This window comes from Pleurodeles waltl, chromosome 9, assembly GCF_031143425.1.
Source record: "Pleurodeles waltl isolate 20211129_DDA chromosome 9, aPleWal1.hap1.20221129, whole genome shotgun sequence".
NCBI classification, from domain to species: domain Eukaryota; kingdom Metazoa; phylum Chordata; class Amphibia; order Caudata; family Salamandridae; genus Pleurodeles; species Pleurodeles waltl.
The window spans coordinates 1,126,017,369-1,126,036,268 of NC_090448.1; the positions used below are offsets into that span (position 1 = coordinate 1,126,017,369).

The 18,900-nt window shown below is 45.1% G+C and overlaps 1 protein-coding gene across 4 annotated transcripts in view; it reads right to left on the reverse strand.

The window, feature by feature from the left end:
* ZFYVE26 (zinc finger FYVE-type containing 26) overlaps positions 1 to 18,900 on the reverse strand; it is a 449,330-nt gene that overhangs the window by 53,443 nt on the left and 376,987 nt on the right. For all 4 annotated transcript variants that reach the window (XM_069208874.1, XM_069208871.1, XM_069208872.1 and 1 more), the window contains one exon: positions 13,602 to 13,661. In XM_069208874.1, the coding sequence (XP_069064975.1) occupies positions 13,602 to 13,661 (60 nt within the window). The remainder of the gene's footprint in view (positions 1 to 13,601; positions 13,662 to 18,900) is intronic.

Genomic DNA, 18,900 nt, shown 5'->3' on the forward strand with positions numbered 1-18,900 from the left:
AGGAAATGCCTCCTTGGCATGGTTACCCCCTGACTTTTTGCCTTTGCTGATGCTATGTTTTGAATTGAAAGTGTGCTGAGGCCTGCTAACCAGGCCCCAGCACCAGTGTTCTTTCCCTAACCTGTACTTTTGTATCCACAATTGGCACACCCTGGCATCCAGATAAGTCCCTTGTAACTGGTACCCCTGGTACCAAGGGCCCTGATGCCAGGGAAGGTCTCTAAGGGCTGCAGCATGTCTTATGCCACCCTAGAGACCCCTCACTCAGCACAGACACACTGCTTACCAGCTTGTGTGTGCTAGTGAGAACAAAATGAGTAAGTCGACATGGCACTCCCCTCAGGGTGCCATGCCAGCCTCTCACTGCCTATGCAGTATAGGTAAGACACCCCTCTAGCAGGCCTTACAGCCCTAAGGCAGGGTGCACTATACCATAGGTGAGGGCACCAGTGCATGAGCACTGTGCCCCTACAGTGTCTAAGACAAACCTTAGACATTGTAAGTGCAGGGTAGCCATAAGAGTATATGGTCTGGGAGTCTGTCAAACACGAACTCCACAGCACCATAATGGCTACACAGAAAACTGGGAAGTTTGGTATCAAACTTCTCAGCACAATAAATGCACACTGATGCCAGTGTACATTTTATTGTAAAACACACCCCAGAGGGCACCTTAGAGGTGCCCCCTGAAACTGTATCCAACTATCTGTGTAGGCTGACTGGTTCCAGCAGCCTGCCACACTAGAGACATGTTGCTGGCCCCATGGGGAGAGTGCCTTTGTCACTCTGAGGCCAGTAACAAAGCCTGCACTGGGTGGAGATGCTAACACCTCCCCCAGGCAGGAGCTGTAACACCTGGCGGTGAGCCTCAAAGGCTCACCCCTTTGTTCCAGCACCGCAGGACACTCCAGCTAGTGGAGTTGCCCGCCCCCTTGAGAACAACAAGGTGGAGTCACTGGCCAGTCAGGACAGCCCCTAAGGTGTCCTGAGCTGAAGTGACTCTAACTTTTAGAAATCCTCCATCTTGCCGATGGAGGATTCCCCCAATAGGATTAGGGATGTGGCCCCCTCCCCTTGGGAGGAGGCACAAAGAGGGTGTACCCACCCTCAGAGCTAGTAGCCATTGGCTACTAACCCCCCAGACCTAAACACGCCCTTAAATTTAGTATTTAAGGGCTTCCCTGAACCTAAGAATTTAGATTCCTGCAACTAACAAGAAGAAGAGGACTGCTGAGCTGAAAAACCCCTGCAGAGGAAGAACAGAAGACACCAACTGCTTTGGCCCCAGACTTACCGGCCTGTCTCCTGCCTTCCAAAGAAACCTGCTCCAGCGACGCTTTCCAAGGGACCAGCGACCTCTGAATCCTCTGGGGACTGCCCTGCTTCAAGAAAGACAAGAAACTCCCGAGGACAGCGGCACTGCTCCAAAAGAACTGCAACTTTGTTTCAAGGAGCAGATTTAAAGACCCCTGCAACTCCCCGCAAGAAGCGTGAGACTTGCAACACTGCACCCGGCGACCCCGACTCGACTGGTGGAGAACCAACACCTCAGGGAGGACCCTCCGGCGACTCCGAGACTGTGAGTAACCAAAGTTGTCCCCCCTGAGCCCCCACAGCGACGCCTGCAGAGGGAATCCCGAGGCTCCCCCTGACCGCGACTGCCTGAACTCCATTTCCCGACGGCTGGAAAAGACCCTGCACCCGCAGCCCCCAGCACCTAAAGGAACAGAACTCCTGTGCAGGAGTGACCCCCAGGAGGCCCTCTCCCTTGCCCAGGTGGTGGCTACCCCGAGGAGCCCCCCCCCTTGCCTGCCTGCACCGCTGAAGAGACCCCTTGGTCTCCCATTGAAAACCATTACAAACCCGACGCGTGTTTGCACACTGCACCCGGCCGCCCCGCGCTGCTGAGGGTGTACTTTTTGTGTGGACTTGTGTCCCCCCCGGTGCCCTACAAAACCCCCCTGGTCTGCCCTCCGAAGACGCGGGTACTTACCTGCTGGCAGACTGGAACCGGGGCACCCCCTTCTCTCCATTGAAGCCTATGTGTTTTGGGCACCTCTTTGACCTCTGCACCTGACCTGCCCTGAGCTGCTGGTGTGGTGACTTTGGGGTTGCTCTGAACCCCCAACGGTGGGCTACCTTGGACCAAGAACTGAAACCTGTAAGTGACTTACTTACCTGTGAAACCTAACAATACTTTACCTCCCCCAGGAACTGTGAAAATTGCACTGTGTCCACTTTTAAAACAGCTTATTGTGTTTTATGTAAAATGTATACATGCTAATGTAATGATTCAAAGTTCCTAAAGTACTTACCTGCAATACCTTTCAAATGAGATATTACATGTAGAATTTGAACCTGTGGTTCTTAAAATAAACTAAGAAAATATATTTTTCTATAGCAAAACCTATTGGCTGGATTTGTCTCTGAGTGTGTGTTCCTCATTTATTGCCTGTGTGTATGTACAACAAATGCTTAACACTACTCCTTTGATAAGCCTACTGCTCGACCACACTACCACAAAATAGAGCATTAGTATTATCTCTTTTTGCCACTATCTTACCTCTAAGGGGAACCCTTGGACTCTGTGCATGCTATTCCTTACTTTGAAATAGCACATACAGAGCCAACTTCCTACAACCAGGAAATCCATTTTAAATACTTGCGCTGGGCACTGGTCTCTACAAGTTCCCCAGCTACATGATGGCTTCACGGAAGATAGGGGATGTTTGGTATTGAAACCTCTCGTATTGGCAAGCCCACACTGCTGTCAGAGTTGGATTTACCAATATATGCATCCAGAGGGCCCCTTAGAGGTGCCCCATGAAAAACTACCAACTATTAGTGTGTGTCTGCACCAGAGGACACTCATCCTACAGCTGAACCTCCAGAAACCAGGGAGGACTGGCTGCCTTTTGAAAAAGACTAAAGTCTCCTGTGAGCAGCGAACCTGCTTCCCAACCAACTATAAAGAAAGACTCTGCAGCATCCGGAACCACAAAGACCCGACCCCTGAAGTCACCACAGCATCCGCCATCACCGACCCAAGTGGGAGTGGACCTCTGGTGCCAACTAGGTTCTCTGGCTCCCCAGAGTCCAAGTCCATCATGGTTTCAATCCTCCGGGACTCCCTGAAGTCGCCTGCAGCCTTTGCACGCAGGCCAACTCTCCCACGGCTTCTGTGGTGAAAGAAACCTAACACCTCCGGCAACCACTGCACCCATCGCTGCCGCCCCAAGTTGAAGTGGACCTTTGGTGTCAACGACATCCCCCAGCTCTCCTGAGCTCGAGTCCACTGTGGTTTCACCCCTCCTGGACTCCCCAGCGACACCTGCAGCCTCACACCATAAGACCCCCCCAACCACGAGTGCTCCTGGACAAGCAAACTCGATGCCAAAGGTGCAGCTACATCCTGAGCACCCCATGTTTGTGACCTACCTGTTGGTTGTCCTCGACTGGCCCTCCAGCCAGAGCCTGCAGCCCAAATCCACAGAGACCAATCCCCACTGAAATACATTGGGCCCCCAAAGCTGTACTACACCTCTGCACCTGGCCATCCCAATCCTGCCTGGAGTGACCTGTTGATGTGGTCCTGCCCCTTGCCCAGTACTCACCTTAAGCCTACAAGGTTGGACCCATGAGTGGTATAAAGTGCTTGTCTAGTGAGTGTGTTTTCCTTCCATAAGTTAACATTGAAGAACTCTGACGATTTTTGCAAGTAAAAAAAAAAAATGTATGCTTAAAAACGTACTTACCTCATAACGAAGTTCTTGGTTTTAGAGTATATATATAAAAAAGTGTGTGTCTCATGTATTGCCTTCTGTGAGTACAACACATGCTTAGCACCACCCTCTGATAAGTCTAAGTGCTTGACCACACTTCCACAAAATAGTGCATTAGTACTATCTACTTTTGCCTCTGTAAATCAATTGAGGATCCACTGGACTCTGCACGTTGTAATTCATTTTAGTGCACCATATATAGAGAGTCAGATTCCTCCACTTATGCTGCAATTGAGATTAAATGGAAGTGCATGGAAGTATAGGCAAGGCTGACCTTGTACAGGTGCAGAAGGTAGCAGACAATATCCTGCACAAACAGTATAAAGTTTAAGGTAGCCAAATTGTAAGGTCTCTGGAGCCAGATCGTGGGGTTCAGCTGCCTGGTATCTGGGTGTCTGAACTGACCATGATACTGAATGAGAAGTTTCGGCCTGGTAAGAAGCTGTTTGTGGGGATTGACTGCTATCTGCTTTCCAATGCCAGGTTTGTCTTGCCCTGGTTGGTAACCAGTTCATCCGTAGTGCATTGCTCATGGACAGAGGGTGCGGGTAGCTGGCGGTGAAGTTTTGGCAGTACGCATTTTCAAGGGTTCCCACCAATAAAAGTACTTGTGAAGGACTTGAGGAGAGGGCAGATGGATGTGAAGTTCCCACTCATGGACTTGTTGATACGTCCTGCTGAGCATGTCCACAAAGTCGTTTTCAGCTCCTAGAAAATGCTACACCAACAGGTGAATGTGGCTGCAAGAAGCCCAGTGCCGAATGTCTTGAGTTAGTGCCGAGAACTGAGGAACTATTGCTGCTCTACTTATGGATCTAGTGCATGGCTGTCAAGTTGTTTATCATTATTACGAATGTCTTGCCCAAAATGAGCTTGAAGAATGTTTTCAGGGCTAGTCTGAAGGCTTGTGGTGCCCCCTAGTGCTGAGGGACCCAGGTGACTTGGACAGCCATCCTGTGGAGGTGAGCACCCTACCTCATTAGATACAGGTCAGTGGTGATGGTCACCTGTGGAACGGAGTCTAAAAACTGCCTGCTGTGTAACAGGCTGTTGCTGTTCCACAAAAGCAGGGAATTCTGAGCCCTGTTTGTTAGCAATACTAGATCCTCCCAATGCCCTTACTCTTTTGCCTCAAGAGGCACTTGAATGGGAGCAAAAGTACTACTTTTTGGAATTCACAATCATTGGCAGGGGCAGGATTGGATAGCTGCACCAGTCTTAAGTTGTCAGGCATAGTACTGGTAAACAAACAGCCTAAAGGTGATGGGGTGAATGCTTTGAAATAGTCTAACCAATGGCAATTAATCGGGAAGCATTCCAACCCAGTGGTTATCACCCACTATGCCAGTGTAGCTAGAGGCCCACCTAATGCAAATTAGTAATGACCCGCTTCCTCATGAAGACAGTCCATCTCTAATGTTTATCATCTTACCCCTCCACCCTGCACCCTGTAGCTTGCTGCATTTTAGCTGGGAAGTTTTAGATTTACACCTCTGAGATATGACTGTCTAATCTATGCCCCTGTTGGTCAGGCACACGTAGAAAGGCTGAAAGGACTGACAAATAACCTTTTAAGTAGCTCACTGCAGGGCCTTGCTGGGCTGAAGTCAATAAACAAGAAAATGTCACAGTTTCACTTTTGAGAAGTCTGTGTTCACTGAACCACAAAAGATTTGAAACTTATCCAAGGGGCCAGCAAAGATGGATTTCATGGAAAGGCTCCTAGCAGCTAAGATGACATCCACCACCACGGATCAAATGCCACAGGTCACATGTCGTCGCTCAATCTCCAAGCATGGAGGTTTAATTTCTGGAAGTTCGAATGAAGGGCCCTTCTCTGTTGCTGTGAAAGGAGGTCGTCCTGAAGAGGCAGCCTGATAGGAAGAGAGTTGCTCAGGAGTTCCAGGTACCACACTCTCTCGGCCCAATGTGGACAGTTAGGATGACTTGATCCTCATCATTCTTGATCTGCCTCAGAATTCAAGGGAGGCAAGCTAGTGACAGGAAGGCATGCAGGAATCTCTTTTTCCAATCCAGCCAGAATGCATCGCCTAATAAGTACTCCTGCAGAAACTCCAACATGCAAAACTGTTGACATTACACTTTCTTGATGGCAATAAAAATATCTAGCAAGGGCTCTCCACACTGGTGAAAGGCTTAGCTACATCTGTATGTATGTCACTTTTGACCATACCAAGGACGTCTGCTGAGTTCAGGGATCCTGCCAGGTGGCTGGCGACCTGGAAGATATCCTGATGCTCTAGCCACTTCCACAGACACAAAGCCTCTTGGCACTGAACCCAGAACCCCTCAACTCCCTGCTAGCTGCAGTATCACATGAAAGTGGAGGTGTCCATGAGACCCTGCAAGAGCTTCCCCTTGACGGATAGCAGGGAGACCTTCAGGGCCAGACAAAGGGCCTCCAGAAGGCTGAGGTGGTGCTGGCCCTTCACTACTGAAGAAAACAGGACTCTGCCTCTCCCAGATGACAAAACCCAACAGCGATGAGAGCGGCTTGCCTCAGGACTGACTGTGACCGGTCAGCCACCAATGCAGATAATGGGCTATCTCCTCCGAGACCTGCATAGTGTTGAAAAGGCAGCATTGATGCCGAGTGTACTTGGGCTTAAACCTCTACTGCAGGACTTGCATGTGACATCTGGCATAATTGACAAGGAGGGGGGATGGTATTAGAGTCCAAGAAGCCTCACTACCATGCTCTCCCTGGATCCAGGTATGAGCCTGAAACATTGTAAAGATTTTCCCCAATGAGTGGAAGCCTCAGTTATGGAGTCAAGTAGGGATTTCGCTCATTAATGGCAATCCCCAATGATGGTAGGAGTTCCGCCATAGCCAAGAGGTGGTACAGACTGCGGGAGCCGGCCTTCAGCAACTATCATCGAGGTATGGAATATTCTGGACTCCTGCACAGCAAAGATGTGCAGTGACCACCTCCAGAATTTTCATGTACAATTGTGGGGTACTCATGAGGCCAAAGGGGAGCATGACAAACCGCAACTGCTTGTGTCCACCATGAAACACAGGGAACACCTGTGGGATTGCAGGGCAGGTTAATGAAAATATGTGTCCTGCAAGTCCTGTATTCAGTCTCCCAAGTCTAGAGCAGAAAGGATATGAGTATTTTGAATGTGCCCTTTTTCAGGGAGGTTTTCAGGGGTCAGAGGTACAAGATAGGTCTAATACCCCAGTCCTTTTTCGGGGAGAGGAATTTACCTCTATAAAAACCCCAGCCTTTTTCAGAGTGTGTTGCACTTTTGGGGTGCAACATGCGCACCTCCTGTTGCAGGACAGACAGGTGGTTTTCCAAATTTCATTCTGGTGTGGGAGAGATGATAGAAGTGGAGGAGAGAAAAGGTAGGTTCTAGCCTTGTTGAACAACTTGCAAAAACAATCTGCTGGATGTGATGGATCACCAACCCAGGAAGAAGTGCTGGATCTTGCCTCTCACTGGTTGGGCAAGTGCCACATAGGACAAAATAAAGTTCTTTGCTTGCCATTGTCGCAGGAGAGTAATGTCTCTGCTGGTCTGCACTCTGTTTGCTGGTACCGTGACCACAAACTGGACTGTCTCCTGCATTACTAGCTGGGAATGCTGTCTCTGCCTATAGTCCTGCCATCTGGAAAAGTCCTTAAATTTCCAAAAGTAGAGTGCAAACTTCCTGGCAGAGGTCAACAGCCACAAGGAACATGCTGTAGCCTTAGTGTCTTTAAAGCATTTCAAAAGGGAGTCTGCCTTCTCTCTGAAAAGGCAAAACCCATCATAGGGCATATTCATGAGTGAAGTCTGTACATCGTCAGAGAATTAGGTGGACCTCCTCCAGTGCAGTCCATAGTATCCAAACTCCCACAAATAACATGGCACAAATGGCTATGTCCTGTCTGTTATGTATTGTCTGAGCCAGAGACGCCTTAAGGTCCCCCAGGACTGCCAGCAAGATTTGGCTGGCCATGTCCAAAACGGCATGGGTGTATCTGTCCAATAGACAGACAGCATTTACAGTTTGCAGTACCAGGCTAGCAAAGAAAAATACATATCTGGCAAATATATCAATCCTTTGGATGTTCGTACTGGAGGATTGTTTGGAAACAAGTTAGAATTCACCTTAGCTGTTGAGGCCTGTATGATGAGACTCTCCAGAGAAGGGTATTTTGTGAGAAAAGTCTAGTACACTGACTATCCTCTGAACCACCACTGCAAACAAGGCATTTTCTTCCTTTCATGGCCAAAGTGCCAAGTCAAGCTCTGTTTCAGGGGAGATATCCAGGCCACTGGCATCACCCCTATAATTAGGGAAGAAAGCCATCCCCCTCATCACCATCATCAATACCGAGGTGCACCCTCCTCTGGCACAGGATAAGAGTTGGAACCCAAAAGAATAAGGGAGCCTTTGCTACGACGCTGTAGAGGCATTGTGCTATAGTTTATCAATTCAGGTAGTTCCTGGCAACATTTTCAAGTAATAGACCTCCTAGGTTCTTTGGAATTGCTAGTGTGAAAGTCTGCCCTTAAAGCTACTTCAGTATGTGGGGAAAAGTAAAGTGAACGTAAGGTAAGGTAGGACGATAGGAGGATGGGTATGTCGGCAGTCTGCACGAATCCTCTTTGGTGCTCATGCTTTGTGATTTGAAATCATTATTTTATGCAGGTTCCACAAAACTTACCTCAGGAAATTCTAGTGGTTGGACGGAAACTGGCACCCAATTGCTCATCCCTGCTGAATGTTGGTTGTAGATCCTTGTGCCAAGGCTTGATGTTATGCAATCACCATAAGTTCTCCATTGGTGGTTGTGGATTCTGTGCTAAACACTATCAAATTCACTATTTAATCGCTTGGCACCAGGGTCTTTTCATAAAAAGATATTCTGAGTGAGGAAAGTTGTTCTTCTCTTGTCCTTTCATTAATCATAAGTGCTTGCTGCATACCAGAACTCAGTCTGTGTGCCTTCAATGGTACCTTGTTCTGCACAGTTGTTTACAAATAACCTCAAGGTTCCATTACTATGCTAAAAGCTATTAAATGTAGATTTACCAGGGTGTATGTAGCGCAATGGTGAAAGCTGTGAAGTATCCCTCTGTACTGATTAAGAAATTCTCTCCTGCTATTCAGATTTTAAACAATGAATATATTTCCAAACACATATTTTAAGAGTATCCAGATTTACTGTTCTTAATGTTGTTAAAAGACATATTCTAAGCCAACAGGTAAAGTTTTGTCGTGCTAGTCATCTGCTTCTGGCTGTTTACCTTTTCTGTATTATATTTTTGTAAGTATGAAGGCCATTCTGTTAAACTGTTCCCAAGTACCTTTTCAGGAGAGGGTACAATGCTACCAGTACTGGAGTCTAGTCTGAGAGGGCAATGTTGTGAAAGTGACAGTGCTCATTATATGAAGAGATGTACTAGAAGCCTGGAAAAGAAGTGTCCCCCGGGACGGTGAGTGAAGTATCAGTGCTGGTCCTAGAGAGGAGACCTCTGTCACCTCTAGTGCTAGCGAAGGAAGCCCCCCTTTTTCATGGATGTCAATTCACCAAAATGCCAGGGGTAGCGTAAGTTACATCACAGCCCTATGATCTCTACTTTTACTCACAGACACATACTTACACTAACACAAAGTCACTCCTGTGCACACACACCCTCTCTCACATACACACCCTCACCCACAAGCACACACATAACATACATTTAAAAGTATTTTTACTTACCTCAGCTGCCATAGAAGGGCATATTCACATTTTTATCACACTAATAGTGGAAAATATTCTTATTATTTACTATGTGTAATAAAAGAGTAACAGAAAGCTAAGAGAGCGGAGCCCCAATAAGAACGAGCTACTGCATTAAATCTGTCATCTCTGTAGCCAGGGGTCACAAAGGCAGTGCCAGGGGTCACAAAGGGCAAGCAAAGGGTCGCTGCTGCTACCCCTAAATAACATCTGTGCCCTTCTTGCCCCCACCCATTGTGAACTAAGACAAACAGAAAGCTGTCAGCATTCAGTGCAAAGAGGATAGCAAGCTCAGAGTCAGACTATTATAACAACTAATTGAGCTTTTGTAATTTCTAAGCAGGACATCGGTTGAGCTCAAGCTGATGTTAGTTCGGTATCTGACATGGGCGTCAGCAACAGGAACATCCACCATCACCCATGGTGCCACCACCAGCATAGGGGTAACCCAAATGAAGGCCTTGGAGTTTCGTGGAGCCCGAAGATGCACCAGAGAAGCCTGAAGCATACTTAAAATTTGCAGCATGGCCTCAATCTGATGTGGTGTCCATGTTGGCCTGGCGAACTGAGGAATTGGTTCCCTGGCTGGTGACCCTGATGGAGTGTGATTTATATTTTGAAACCCTTGTTCCTTCCTTTTGGAGTCAGAGTAGCATGATGGGGTTGAGTCCTGCTTCGTTTATGCTTGCGCATAAGACTTACTTGAGGATTTCGGGAGGGAAGTAGCCGTTTTAGAAACAGTCCAGTGACAGAGATTGCAACTTGGAGTAACAGCAGCATCCGAGCTAAGGCAGCAACTTCTAGTCATGTTCAGTGATGTATAACTTTGCCCCCTGGTCTCACATCGCATCTGAGAGAATTACGGTGCCTTAATCACACAACTTGGAGTTGTGTCCAAGGCCTAAGGCACCAAAGGCACACAATGTGCAGGTCTGTAACATGCATCTGCTTTCTACAGTCGTGGAAGGGCTAGGATCCTGTCATTTTCAGTGGGGATACAGTTCCCTATCTCACGGTGGAAAAGTTTTGAAGTCGCCCTAATGACAACAAATTTAGAAGCAGAGCTCTGGATCCGTGTTAGAAGGCGCAGAAAAGAACAGACGTGAGTGGAACTTACATACAGATCTGCTACATCACTTCAGGGTGGTATGGAGTCAGCAGGGTGCCGCACAGTTTCAAATGCAGGAATACTGCTGCAAAATTTGCTGAATCCCGTCTGGTCCATAGGGTATATATATTCTAAGGCGGTGTTTCCCAAACTGTGGATCGTGAGCTGGTTTTTGGGAGGTTGCAAAAGTTTGAGCAACAAATAAAAATGCCTTTAAATTCTGTGTTTAACTTGTCAGGCTTGCTGCTGATTTAAAGATAGAGGTCAAATGTCAGGCTGCTTTATTCTTTTAACACCGGGATTAGTGTTTACTTTTTGTTTCTCGGACTGCAAAGTGAGAGGAATGTTTGAAGTAAATTATGATATTGGGTGTTGTTTTTTTACAATACACACCAAAATGTAAATACCTGTAAATGAACTGTATGCACCAGCAGTTGGGAAAGCAAACATGAAGCACTTTTTTGTAATTCTGCAGGATGTGGGGTACAGAGATTTTAACAAAATCAAAACAAATCAAGACACTCTACTTGGTGAAACACAAATGATACATATTTACTTCTCTGCTATAACGTTTTATAAGTCAAACTGTATATCTGTGCAATTTAGTATCCATTTCAACGGAAAATGTGCTGTCTGTTAATGACAGTGCGCTCCCACACCATGCTTTCATTACATGAAAAAAATGACGCCGCCTCATATCCATTAAAGGTAGGTGGTTCGCAAAAGTCTGTTGTATTAAAAAGTGGTTCATGTTTCTAAAACGTTTGGGAACCACTCTCCAGAGGAGTATGGTGCCTGGGGGCTACACTAAGGTGAGAACTCTGCAGCTAGCAGTATCCATCACAAATGTAAAGCGTTAGCATCTTAAGAGGGTGTACTTTATATGTTTTTATTATGCTATCGAAGTGAATGAAAATCTAATACTTTTTTGTAAAGAATGACAGTGCCTGGCCATTCTATAGAAAGTCTGCCATCCACGTGTGTCCTGTAGCTGAGTCTTTACTACAGGGAGTTCAGAATTATTAGGCAAGTTGTATTTTTGAGGATTAATTTTATTATTGAACAACAACCATGTTCTCAATGAACCCAAAAAACTCATTAATATCAAAGCTGAATATTTTTGGAAGTAGTTTTTAGTTTGTTTTTAGTTTTAGCTATGTTAGGGGGATATCTGTGTGTGCAGGTGACTATTACTGTGCATAATTATTAGGCAACTTAACAAAAAAAAAATATATACCCATTTCAATTATTTATTATTACCAGTGAAACCAATATAACATCTCAACATTCACAAATATACATTTCTGACATTCAAAAACAAAACAAAAAGAAATCAGTGACCAATATAGCCACCTTTCTTTGCAAGGACACTCAAAAGCCTGCCATCCATGGATTCTGTCAGTGTTTTGATCTGTTCACCATCAACATTGCGTGCAGCAGCAACCACAGCCTCCCAGACACTGTTCAGAGAGGTGTACTGTTTTCCCTCCTTGTAAATCTCACATTTGATGATGGACCACAGGTTCTCAATGGGGTTCAGATCAGGTGAACAAGGAGGCCATGTCATTAGATTTCCTTCTTTTATACCCTTTCTTGCCAGCCACGCTGTGGAGTACTTGGACGCGTGTGATGGAGCATTGTCCTGCATGAAAATCATGTTTTTCTTGAAGGATGCAGACTTCTTCCTGTACCACTGCTTGAAGAAGGTGTCTTCCAGGAACTGGCAGTAGGACTGGGAGTTGAGCTTGACTCCATCCTCAACCCGAAAAGGCCCCACAAGCTCATCTTTGATGATACCAGCCCAAACCAGTACTCCACCTCCACCTTGCTGGCGTCTGAGTCGGACTGGAGCTCTCTGCCCTTTACCAATCCAGCCACGGGCCCATCCATCTGGCCCATCAAGACTCACTCTCATTTCATCAGTCCATAAAACCTTTGAAAAATCAGTCTTGAGATATTTATTGGCCCAGTCTTGACGTTTCAGCTTGTGTGTCTTGTTCAGTGGTGGTCAGCCTTTCTTACCTTGGCCATGTCTCTGAGTATTGCACACCTTGTGCTTTTGGGCACTCCAGTGATGTTGCAGCTCTGAAATATGGCCAAACTGGTGGCAAGTGGCATCGTGGCAGCTGCACGCTTGACTTTTCTCAGTTCATGGGCAGTTATTTTGCGCCTTGGTTTTTCCACACGCTTCTTGCGACCTTGTTGACTATTTTGAATGAAACGCTTGATTGTTCGATGATCACGCTTCAGAAGCTTTGCAATTTTAAGAGTGCTGCATCCCTCTGCAAGATGTCTCACTATTTTTTACTTTTCGGAGCCTGTCAAGTCCTTCTTTTGACCCATTTTGCCAAAGGAAAGGAAGTTGCCTAATAATTATGCACACCTGATATAGGGTGTTGATGTCATTAGACCACACCCCTTCTCATTACAGAGATGCACATCACCTAATATGCTTAATTGGTAGTAGGCTTTCGAGCCTATACAGCTTGGAGTAAGACAACATGCATAAAGAGGACGATGTGGTCAAAATTCTCATTTGCCTAATAATTCTGCACTCCCTGTAGTGACCAAACTCCATGAGTACATTTTTACTACTCGTCCTTCTAGTAACAAGCATCTAAGCTTAAAAGTAGGTTCTTGGAATTCACCTAACTTGTAGTAGTATCTGGATCTTGAGGTTCCAGAGGCAACAAGCAGTTCTTATTGTAAGGATTGCCCCATTACCCCTACCTTGTCTAGGCTCTGGGCACCTGGTCTGACAGTAGGAGTTACAGTTCATACATGTGTTTCATAGCTTGCATAGGGTACATAAAAATTAAAAACAAGTATATGCAGAAATTTACTACAATTCTGAGTCAACTCCTCCCCCCTCATTTGCCTTCGCTGTGGCTGTGTACATAGTCTCTATGGGCTGATGGCTTGAACTTACTGCCGAAATATGCGGAGGCTATGCTGTTTCACAATACCTGAATGACACGGAAAGCAATTCCAAAGCCTTCTTCTACGTTCTTTCCTCCTAACATCACCTGAAAAATCCAGATAACAAATTACATCAATTCACTTTCACAAAAGAGTAATATTATCTTTTTTGCACGTGAGAAATAAGCAGGTATGTAATTTTTACTTGCAAATACCTTTCTTTTAAAATATAATCATTTTATGCTTTTGACTAGTATAGGAAAGAAATAGTTTTCTCCACCCTTGTTTGCATAATTACCACATACAATTAATTTGAACAGCAATACTTTCACCCACAGAATCCAATGGTCTGATAACAAAAATGGTTGGCTTAGCTAAGTCAAGCTAACAAAACAAATGGATTAACTAATACAATGATTACCCATTAGTCGAACTCACAGTTCATTAACAATAGTTAAGTGATTTTTTACATGGTACCATAAACAAATGGAAGATGTTGATAGACTATACACTTCAGAGATTTAAAAATTTGGACCAGTAATCAGCACATGCAATTAAGACAACCACATATCTGAGGTGGGCAGAAAACATAGATCTGAAAGTCTCTGCGTGCATTGGTATATTTCTCATGGACAAATGTGTACAGCATTCAGAGAGTGCAAATATAGATTCTGTTTTGTAAAGGAGGTCGGTGAAAGGAGAAACAGCGAGTACCTGAGATGTGATGTATATAAGGCCATGAAGTAAATTATAGGTGGGAAAAGCTGGCGTTAAACAAATTCCTTAAAGAAGCTTGGTCCACAGTGGAGGGAGGCGGGTGTCCGCCACATATAAGCTTCAACTCTTGGACTGGGTTAGACCGTGCTCTGACAGGGCCAGAAGGGCGGTGGTTGAGGTTCTGCAAGTAATACTGTGTACAGAAGGAGGGGTTTGCATGCAAGGTGAATTTCCCTTAAGCAGATCAAAAGGTATTTGCAAAGACATCCATATTTCACAAGTAGCCTGCGTGAAAATTGAGGCACAGAGGACAGTGATGAGTTTGGCTGCATCAATGTAAGTATTTTCGAGTAAGCAGAGGTTAGTGGTCGTCAGGTTGGGGAAGAGGTTCTAACTACGGATTCCTCACCTGCAGAATCCTCATAGGCACTAGTCTGGATATGAAAACGTTTTCTATAATAGCTCCTGTGGAACACTAGATTACTAAGAGGCTCCCTGGATGCTCCATTACAACTTCCAGAAGTGACAAAGCCTCTTATAGGTACTACCCCCGAACGCTGACATCAGCTCGTATTATCTCATGCCCTTCAAGGCAGATTTGGGAGATTTGGGAGCTGTGCTCCCAAATTTTTCTAGTTTTTACCAATTTCGCAAAAACTAATTCCTTTACAGGATATAAGCAGTGTCATTCCTGTAGGAAACAGATGTGAATCACAGATCCACAGAAAGTCTACCTTTAGTGCCCTGGCTCCAAACATAACGCAAAGGCCTGCGAGAAATCCTCCCTGATGCACACAAAAGCCACCTTGAAGCACAAAGCCAAGGTCTAAGCTGCCAAAGGTGAAAGACAAGTGCTGATGCAAGTGTAAGAACGTCAAATCAGGCTCAACCCTTTCCTACCATTCCCATTTCAGTGCGAAGTCACGCAGTAGGAACTCAAAAACTTTGACTCTGGCCATGTAATCTGATTCATATCCAATTTTGAGACTGGAGCCCATGTACCATAAATATCACATGCAATCATCGACTCCACAGCAGATTAGAGAGAAAATGCTGCAATTATGGCAGATGGTTCTGGATCCGTCTGGTGCGCCTTCATGCTGATAGACCTGTCAGACTCTCCAGCTGAACTTTCGCTGGTGGACCCTTCAAAATTGCTGGCTGACCCCGTTCGTTCGGTCTCAGTCTGACCCTTGAGCGATGCTTGACTGCACCTCAACACCTTTGCCGTAAGCCCACCAGTAGTACCTAACTCTGGGCCATCGTCAACCTCTGAGGTGCATGTTCCAGGTGCTTCCCCCAATTCCAACATCTGATTTCAGCCAGATAACGACCTACTTTTTACTACAAGATAACTAAAGAGTAATGATTCCTCTTGTGTTCCCTTGCCTCAATGCCAGTTGTTAGTACTCGCTTTTGGTTCTGGCACTGATGCAGTTCAGGGGATGGAACAGGTTCCCCATAAAAATTATAACAAGGAGGAGGCGGACAATTTACTCCCCCATAATTATACTAATGCAGACCTTTGCCCTGACCTCTAAAATGCTAGTGGTTTGGACAACTTGCCTGAAGCAGAAATGGATTTGTCATTGGGCCTTTCTACTGATGTGAGTACGTACTTTGAGGTGGTTGTTTGCAGGACTGAGGACGGCTTGGGATTTACAGATTTCCCTGGTTGAAATGTAGATGACTAAAATGTGCATCCTGGTCCATCAACCAAGGAGCCCTCACCAACATTTTAAGGTTTTTTGACAGTACAATGCATTCCGTTGCAATGCACCCCTTTACAACACATACATTACAACGAGAATGCCATTTGCACACATAGCCTTTACCACGCATGCTTTAACAACGTTGTAAAAGCACGTATGTTAAAGACATATGGTGGGATGCTATGCAACCTACCCTAAACCTTAAAACAGTATGCACCTACCCCCATCACCCCTGCCCTGAGCCCTAAAATTGTTCCCCTCACTCCAAGCCCGAAAGGCGCCCCTCCTCGTCCCTGAAATCTGTGTGATAGGGGCACTATAAAATATGAAATCAAGTAGAATGCTTAATTTAAGCAATATGTTCACTGAGTGATATGGCACTACTCAAAATGAAGGAAACTCTGTTGGGTATATTTAGGTCAAAACAGAAAAAGCTTAGTCCCTACATACATCTTAAAAAGCACCGAAATTTTAATGCTGGAGCACTCCCCAAAACGTTGTCATGAGGAAGGAACTGCTGACAGCACTGGAGGCCAAGTTTGCTCACGCTGTCTGTGTAGCTTATAAATCTTTGTACAAACATGTCCCTCTCCTCTATATTTTTCTACATACAGACATCAATAACAAATAAAGCTAATTGTGAAAATATATAAATGTTATTACTCGTCAAAAAATACAGAAATATATGAAATTTTGAAGTGTATCTGTTATATTGACATATATTATTGTTTGCTGAAATCTGATTTGTCTTATTTGTTGTTTGAATGTGAGTGGGTTTGGAGTCAGTTTTTGTGTTGATTATCAGTTGTCGTTTGTCTTTGTGTCTTTCGGTTAGTATGAACAGTATTTTGGATTTTTTACATTCTATGTATTTTTTGACGAGTAATAAAATGTATATATTTTCACAATTAGCTTTATTTGTTATTGATGTCTGTATGTAGAAAAATATAGAGGAGAGGGACATGTTTGTACAAAGATTGGTTTGATTCCCTAGTTATCTCACCTTATCAACCTAGGGGCCCCCTTTTTTTTAACCTTTCCTTGTGCAGCTTATAAAGTCAACGTATTTTCTCCCCATTTCTTTTCTGTATCTCGCCTCCCCGACCTAAAACCAATGTTATCCCAAGCTCTAAAACTGTCCTCTCTACCCCAAACCCTAAAATCGTATCCACCCCACCCCCTAAAGCAGTAGCCACCCCCCACTCCCAGGCCCAATCCCCTGCACCTGTGATGCGTGGCGCACGTCATTCTGAGGAAACTGAAGGATCTCTCCGTTTCCTCTAACGACACCGATAGCCTTTACCATCATTACCACGCATAGCCCATACCATGCATACCATTACAAGACAGTTCGCTGTAATGGTATGCATAGTAAAGGCTATTAGTGGTAATGACGCATGCGTTGTAAAGCATGCGTGGTAAAGGCTAGTCGGGGAGACAGCCCTTACAACGCAGCTGTTTCTTGACTGAGGCCCTTATACCCACCTGGTACAAAGCGCACTCAGCTTCACCTATGAGATGACAGATTGCTCTCCACCATAGGCTTTGCTCCAGGGGACTCATCCTTTCTAACACAATACACAACAAGAAACGTATCATTCAGGCTGCTGTGAGCAAGGTGAACCCTAGTGCTTTCCCCACTGCTCCTCCTGACACAATCTAAGACCTATGCTCTATACAAAAGAGTTTTTTCTTCTGTTTATGTGGCCCTGTGATGACTGAATGCTGTTTGTCCCTTGAACCTGTACATACACAAACTTTAGAACATGGTGAGTGAGCTCTTGCTTGCTCTCCCTGACTACTTCAGGGTTTCATTTGCCCAAACTGCACAAGGCAGCCAGAATGCAGTCACAAACATCCCTAGGGTCTGTCCAGCCACTGCTGTCAGTGCTGGCTGTATCACTAGTGTTGCTGTTGGAGGTGTTTTGATGCAGGCTACCTGATTTTCTGGAGCAGTCCAGATGCCATGGATGGATATGGCCCTTGGTGGAGTCAGACTATTTAGAGCGAAGGCAGATTCAGTGCTGAAGAGCTTTAAGGATAATCAAGCAATGGTCGTCTCCATGGCATTGCCTTTCAAAACTCACCAGCTCCACAAACAGTAGAAATTAGTTACTTACCTGCAACTCCAGTTCTCCAACATTGGTTTATTTGACATATTAACATGCTTGAATTATTTCCACTCGTCCAGCTTGGAATCCCCGGTCCATTAAAATAGGAGTATCCAGTGTAGAATACATAACATACAGAATAAAATGGCCACAGGTCACAAACAACATTGTACTTCAATATCACAGGCAGGCTGAGAGACAACGATCTATCCCGTACTTTGACAAGGGATGTCGTGCTCTTGGCTGTCCAAAGGAGACAAACTGCTGGCTTGATGTGCATATGTCCTTCGTTTTATCTATATAGAACCTGATGCATCTACGCAGGTATACAAATAGTTCACCAATCTTTCTCTTGAAGTAGATGGATCCGGGAAGAAAGATCAAAGAATTACTGGCTCATTTAAGTGAAAGTCAGTAGGAACCTTGGCAATAAACTTGGTGTTCGTTCTGAACCTTACTTTGTCCTTTGCAAACCTAAGGAAAGGTTCTTTGATGGTGAATGCCTGAATCTCTCCTATTTTCCCTGCAGATGTAAATACTAGAAGATGTACTGTCTTCCATGCAGCACATTTTTAAATGTGCCTTTTGTATTGGTTAGAAAAGAGGCAGCCTTAACTGAGGGAGGTCAGTTTTAAGCTCTCATTGTACTTGTGGATGTTGAGCCTTTAATGAACTGTTTTATGATTCTTTGAAAAAAAGATAAGACATTTACCACTGAGTTTCGCCCAAATCTTGAAATTGAAACCAGATGGACCCTGATTGAAGAGTATTTAAGACCACTGTTCGCTAGATTGAACAAATATGGA